General features: G+C 44.4%; 3 protein-coding genes across 3 annotated transcripts; all 3 read left to right on the top strand.

The window, feature by feature from the left end:
- Positions 1–1,736: 1,736 nt before the first annotated feature.
- Positions 1,737–2,597, top strand: SS1G_04657 (predicted protein; the record flags this gene model as incomplete). The annotated part of the gene is made up of 3 exons (XM_001594799.1): positions 1,737–1,863; positions 2,110–2,266; positions 2,531–2,597. 3 exons carry the CDS (start codon positions 1,737–1,739, stop codon positions 2,595–2,597), a joined length of 351 nt encoding a protein of 116 aa, XP_001594849.1.
- A 657-nt stretch (positions 2,598–3,254) lies between these two features.
- On the top strand, positions 3,255–3,994 carry SS1G_04656 (predicted protein; the record flags this gene model as incomplete). Its single annotated transcript, XM_001594798.1, has 3 exons — positions 3,255–3,298; positions 3,695–3,806; positions 3,986–3,994. The coding sequence occupies 3 exons, from the start codon at positions 3,255–3,257 to the stop codon at positions 3,992–3,994; spliced, it is 165 nt and encodes a 54-aa protein (XP_001594848.1).
- Positions 3,995–4,854: 860 nt separating this feature from the next.
- SS1G_04655 (hypothetical protein) lies at positions 4,855–5,790 on the top strand (the record flags this gene model as incomplete). The annotated part of the gene is made up of 3 exons (XM_001594797.1): positions 4,855–5,026; positions 5,084–5,616; positions 5,674–5,790. The coding sequence occupies 3 exons, from the start codon at positions 4,855–4,857 to the stop codon at positions 5,788–5,790; spliced, it is 822 nt and encodes a 273-aa protein (XP_001594847.1).
- Between the last annotated feature and the right edge of the window lie 210 nt (positions 5,791–6,000).

Raw genomic sequence — 6,000 nt, 5'->3', positions numbered from 1 at the left:
TTTCTATCCCGGTACTTTTGTTACTAGGAGGGAGTATTGGAGTGCTCGCAGTGTATTCAGATGGTAATGGTATGCCAATAATAAAGTATAGGTACCTAGCGGGGCGTCATGTCAGCACTTTAAACGACGAGTTGCTTGCAGTACAGTACAGTACAGAGCAGTGATTAAGGAAAACGGAAGAAAGAATTGCAGAGAAGGGGGCTTGGTAATAAAAGCGTGCTAGTTGGTGCTTACATACGCACGCACGCACAGATGTGAACCCCCCAAGCATGCCACGCACGGAAACGTGTTTTCATCATCCCATCGTCAGCGATGATGAAGTAAGGTAAGGTAAGTGCCCTGTGTGGGATTAAGATATCACATAAGACTTTAAGAAACTAAGGGAGATAGATGACTGGATGCCAGGGTCCCGGGTACTTTATATATTACTTTGTACTCTAGAACAATGAATGAATGAAAGAATGAAAGAATGAAAGAATGGTATGAGTGAGATGTTCCGCATATATCATGTCATCCGTAAGAAAGGGATCCTGGGAGCCACGCGGTAAATGCAAGAGGACAGACACCCATATAGCATTTTCCACCACGGCGTGAGACTCGGGACGATAGATGGGATTTACCCACTTTGCGAGAGGCCCGAGGGGCTGGAGCCGGAGTACTCTTTCGTGATCTTATAATTCAACGTTTCGTCGCAGACTTACCATTTTAAAATACCGCACGAGGATTTCGATGCTGCTTCAGTGACCCACATTTCTATTGAGTTTGACTTGATTCTGTTATACCAGAGAATAGTGTAATGCGGATGCCAAGATTTTTGCTAAAGATGCAAGTCGGACGAAAGACTCCGCTTCTAGAAGGTTAGATGAGAGATTTACGAGATGAGATGAGTACTATCGATTCAGGAACCGGTAATCTCCAGCCCTTACATTAGAGATGGTGAGCCCTTAAACGTATCTATGCGAGGAACCCGGTCAGAGTACCCTGAGGCTTGGATGGTCTTGCTACTGCTGCTGGAGAGACAGCATGTGGCAGTCGACTATTCTCCCAGGTGGCTTTTGGGTTCTTAGTAGTGAACAAGCTTCTGTAAGCTTTCATAGGCTTATGAATCCATGAACAGTCATCACTAGATCGGTAGTCTGATGTAGTTATATTGGCCTCAGTTTTTTTTTTTTCCGGTACTGTGACTAACCCATCTAGAAGTGAAAATGGATTGGTCATAAACATGAAAAGACAAGCACTTTGCTGACGACGATGGTGGCTAAGGGAACAGATAGGATAATGATAGGAATAGAAACATAGGAAAATTCCTTCACCAGAGTCATTTGTCAAAATGAAGGGGAAACATTAAGGGGAAGATGCGGCAGGCGGGAGTGACAGACTCGTAACTATCAATATTCCTGGCGAGTTGCACTGGCCAATACATACGGATTTAGGAGTTAGATACCTATCATTGGTGTGAAGGAAGGCATTAATTCCGCCAAAAGCCTTTGGAACACTTTCGCCGTAAATCCGAATCAATATGGTGTTCTTTTCTTGTTCATTGCTGATCGTTCATGGCGAAGAAAAAAAAATCCTCTTCACCGCAAAACATGTGTAACCATATCCTAAACCTCGGCCTCGATCAACCCCCCATGCTAGAAAGCTGATCTAAAGCCAATGATTGGTAACAGTAGGTCTCGAAGCCCTTTTGATGCCTAAGATTATTGATTTCATCGTGGTGTTGGATAGATAATGATATGATTGCGGAAAACAATTCCGTTTGTGTCGTTGCTACCGCAGACGATGTTAGGAAGAGACAACACAACAAGCCTACTTTCGGATTAATTGGCATCTGTAAAGATGAGAGGGGAAGATGGCGACCGGGTAGGGCTGAGCAGTCAATGGTGTCATGCGCAACGAGGCCATCTGGGCATCTAATGCGTTATTCGCTCGCACCGGATGGAAGATGCGAGGATGTGTGGATGCTTTGTTAATCATCTTTCCTTTCGTAACATGAGCATTAAATTGTGGTACTCCGCTACTGTTCGACTTTCTCACCGTCGTTGAATTACGACTTTGCTCGGTAAAGCATGAATTTGCAATGGTGATTGGCTGATAAGTGTATGACAGGGGTGAAAACAGTCCATGCAGCCAATTTTCCTGCGGTGTGGACTTTGATTGATGGCGGAGAAGGTCGGGGGGGTCGGGGTGTCGAGGGTGTCGAGGGTGTCTGTGTGTTCAAGGGTTTGATTTGTTGTTTAAATTGTTGTGATGGGGTGTGCGATGGGTGTGTGTGGAGTTTGGTTCCCAGGAAATATAGTAACATTTGGGTTTTTTCCCATTTCTCCCATTTTTCCCATTTTTCCCTGGTCTCCTCCGGTCTATCCTCCAATCACTTTATTATCTCGTCCCCAAATATCTCGCTCATCGACCGCCCAAATAAAATAAACATATGACAAAGCACGTGTACTTCCAGGGCTGGATGTGACACGGCAGGGATATGGCTTGGGATGGATCAAATCGCAATCAATGATTCATCGTGCAATTACAGTAGACGGCGATGTCAATCTCAAGATGCTGAAGAATTCTCTTGGCTTTATGGGTTTGATGGAGAGTGAACACCAGTTAGAATATTTGAAAGTATATCGCGACACCCGCAATCATTTCTTCCGTAGAGATTGGGCAGATTGGATCTGTTTTGGAAAAACAATAAAACATATATACCAGGTATGTATATATGGAGTTTGTATATATGATGGATGCATGGTGATGCATGGCGATAGTGATTAAAATCCATTGAGGGCAGATCCGACCTATAGGGAAGCTTTTCCCGGTAGTTAACCTAGTTTTACGTACGTACCTACATAAGCTACGCACTTATCTAAACCCCTCCTAAAACCCGACCCTGTAAATAATCAATCGTTACCTAGCGATAGTAGTAAATGCTTGATGATATATATATATAAATATATATATATTTATATATATCTGTATATATGTATCATCCTAAAGCTTCACATCTACAAATGCCATGAATAGATTTTAGCCACGTTAGAAACAATGTCGGCGACCTCAAAGGAATCGTGTGATTATCCTTTGAGCAGACATCGTAAAAGGGAAACAAGGTAAAGGACGGGCTTAGAGGCTACTAGTTAGGCGTTGGTTCACAGGTGTGATGGAATCGTTTCGTTTACACATTCATGGCGTCCGATGTACTAAAATGGAGCCTCCAATCCCAGTCCAGAAGGCCATGCTTTCCATGAATAGGGCCCAGCATGGCCAAGATGATGTTCTCGAATATGTCTGATAATGAACTTCCGTAACCCGTAAACTCGTAACTAATCCAGTGAATTAATGTCTATCGTGTCGTTTATCGCTCTCGAGGTTTTACTTTTGTGCCAGGGTCCGATGGTCCGAGAAAGGTCTTCAGGCAACCACTTTTTGACTATGCGACAAGACGGATGCACTGTGATGTGATAATTATCTCGACCTGGGCATGGAATTGATTTGATATCGTGGCTGGTACTCAGACTAAGTCACGAATGTACAGACATTGCCCCAATAACCCAATAACACCATTTTAGAGCGATTTGATAGATGGGCCCGATTAGATGATTGTCACCGTTGCTACTTACCTTGCTAACCATTAGACATTCCTTGCCTTGTCTTGTCTTGTCACTACGCAGTATGTAAACTAATTACACATCCATTACAGTCGTACCTACGAGACGAATATTGGATGCTGGTACGAGCTGTTAGGTCTACATCTAAAATTAACATTGACACCATGGGGACAAGAACGAGGAGAATACCAATATGGGGAAGTGGTAAGTCTAAATGGACAGTGAGAAGGAAGTTAGTTAGTAGTAGATTGTGTATTGTGTTGGTGCGTTCATCGGTTCATGGTTCATGGTTCGAGGAAGGCTTCAAAATAGCTTTTCCTGTGGTTGGTGCTTCATCAATACCCAGACAATGAATGTGTGGTCGGTCATCTTTACTGCCATAGGGCTGGTGAGCTAGTAATACTTCGTAATAATAGGGACTAATACTATGTCTTTTTACTGCCTCCTGTACATTTTGTTTGAAATGTTTCTATCTCTGGAATCATGAATTTTAGTCAATTAGTCGAGTTAGTCAAATTGTTAGTTCATCAGAGTGAAAATGTTTCTAAATTTATCTCCATTCCATCACACACATTCACACACATCTTTCTGGAATGATTATTCCGGCTGGAGGTGGGTGACGATGGTTGGCTGGTTGTGGTTGGTGCTGCTTTACGAGATAGACATTGGTGATGTGAATGATATGGCGGAAATCTATTAATGGTCCTTAATTAATCCACAATTCCAATTTGAGAGACTTTGACCACGAAATTGGATCTTTAGTGCGCCTCACATATGCATGTGGATGAGTGTACCCTTTTTAGGTTTGGACTCGGTGTCTATGGGATGGTGTGTGTTCGTTCTGGCAGAATCGATTGCCCCAGCTGCACGGCGCACCTCCCGGCCGTTTTGAACAGGGTGTGCAAAGTGGCTTGCAAGGGGGGCATGCTGTGCAGGGTATCGAAAGTAATTGCAGGGCATTTTCTTCTTCTAGGGTTTTTGGACAGGGTTTCGTCGTTTGTGTTGTAGTGTAGCTGAGCAAGAGGTGCGCCAGGATTCGGGGCCAAGTGGTTTGAGAATTCCGTATAGCTGCGTCAGTTTGGTTATCCCGCATTCACATATATATCAAGGAATGCTCCCCAGTGTAGGCGCAACTCAAGACCTTGCTGCAACAGTCCTTCAGATCCTCCAAGCCTGCTCAAGTTCTATCTTCCACCTTTCTATCTTTGATCATCCATCAGCACCCTTCCATTACTTTGAACAAACTATCAACATGTCTCGACACAGCTATTCATACTCTACGTCTACTACCGCCAGACACATGACAACTCACGGCACCAGCAGCGCTTTCAGCAGTTCTGCCAATCCAGATGAAGACTGGACCAAGATTTCCGATCTTGCTGAGCGCCGAAGAATTCAGAATCGTATTGCTCAAAGAAACTACCGTAAGTTCTTCTGTCATAGCTTTGAATCATCAACGGCCACTAACTCTTTACTTTTAGGCAAGAAGCTCAAGAGACGTCTCGAAGACCTCGAGCGCAGAGCCGGTTCCTCTTCAGCTTCCCCACCTCAAGCGCATGTGGAGCTCCATCAACAACCAGAGCGCAGCAACGAGAATCAACAATACAGAAGGAGCCCAGAAAATGTGCAACGACAGGTCTCTCCAAGACTCTTGCCTAGCCAATACACACCTCCCATGCACAGCGATGACGAGATCATCTTCTCTCAAAATTTCGATCGTGATGGATCTAGAACACCACCTCTATTCACATATCACACATACCCTGCTCCCGAGGATATTTCCTACCCACCATACCCACATTCACAGCCATATCGCGCCATTTCCGACAGTGAACGATCAGAAGCATACCAGCATTACATGGCACCTGCAGTGCCAGTGACTTTACCTTCCATGATGCACTTCAACGACGCAATCAAGCGGGAACCTGAAGATACCATGAGTCCCTACAATATGAGCTACCAAGGCTTGCCAGCAATCGATATTCATTCACATCACGGTTATGATAATCCTCATGTAAGGCACCCTCAAGCTGCAAAGCCACTTGGTTTGGGTCCTAACAGATATATGCAGACGCCACCTCTATCACACTCTTACGAGCATTCTACCACATGTTCCGAGTCCGGATACCAATATCCCACTACTCCTCTGTCCATGCCTCCGTCACCACGCATGATGACGCATATATGAGAGAGGGTCTCAAAATGACGATTCAGGATATTTGATTCTTTTGCTTGGGATATGTGAAACAGAGTTCGAAGTGCTCGACACTCGCTTTAGATGGGATCTGGGCATTGCTTGGAAATGAGGGAAGATCTGGGAGGAACAAATCAATGGGAGTCAGGAGTGTACGGAGTTTGATTTACTGCTGGTAGAAATGAAGGAACGATCCTAATGTAA

This window comes from Sclerotinia sclerotiorum, genomic scaffold, assembly GCF_000146945.2.
Source record: "Sclerotinia sclerotiorum 1980 UF-70 scaffold_5 genomic scaffold, whole genome shotgun sequence".
NCBI classification, from domain to species: Eukaryota; Fungi; Ascomycota; class Leotiomycetes; order Helotiales; family Sclerotiniaceae; genus Sclerotinia; species Sclerotinia sclerotiorum.
Note: the sequence above shows the minus strand (reverse complement) of the source record. Positions and strands in the feature narration are given on the sequence as shown.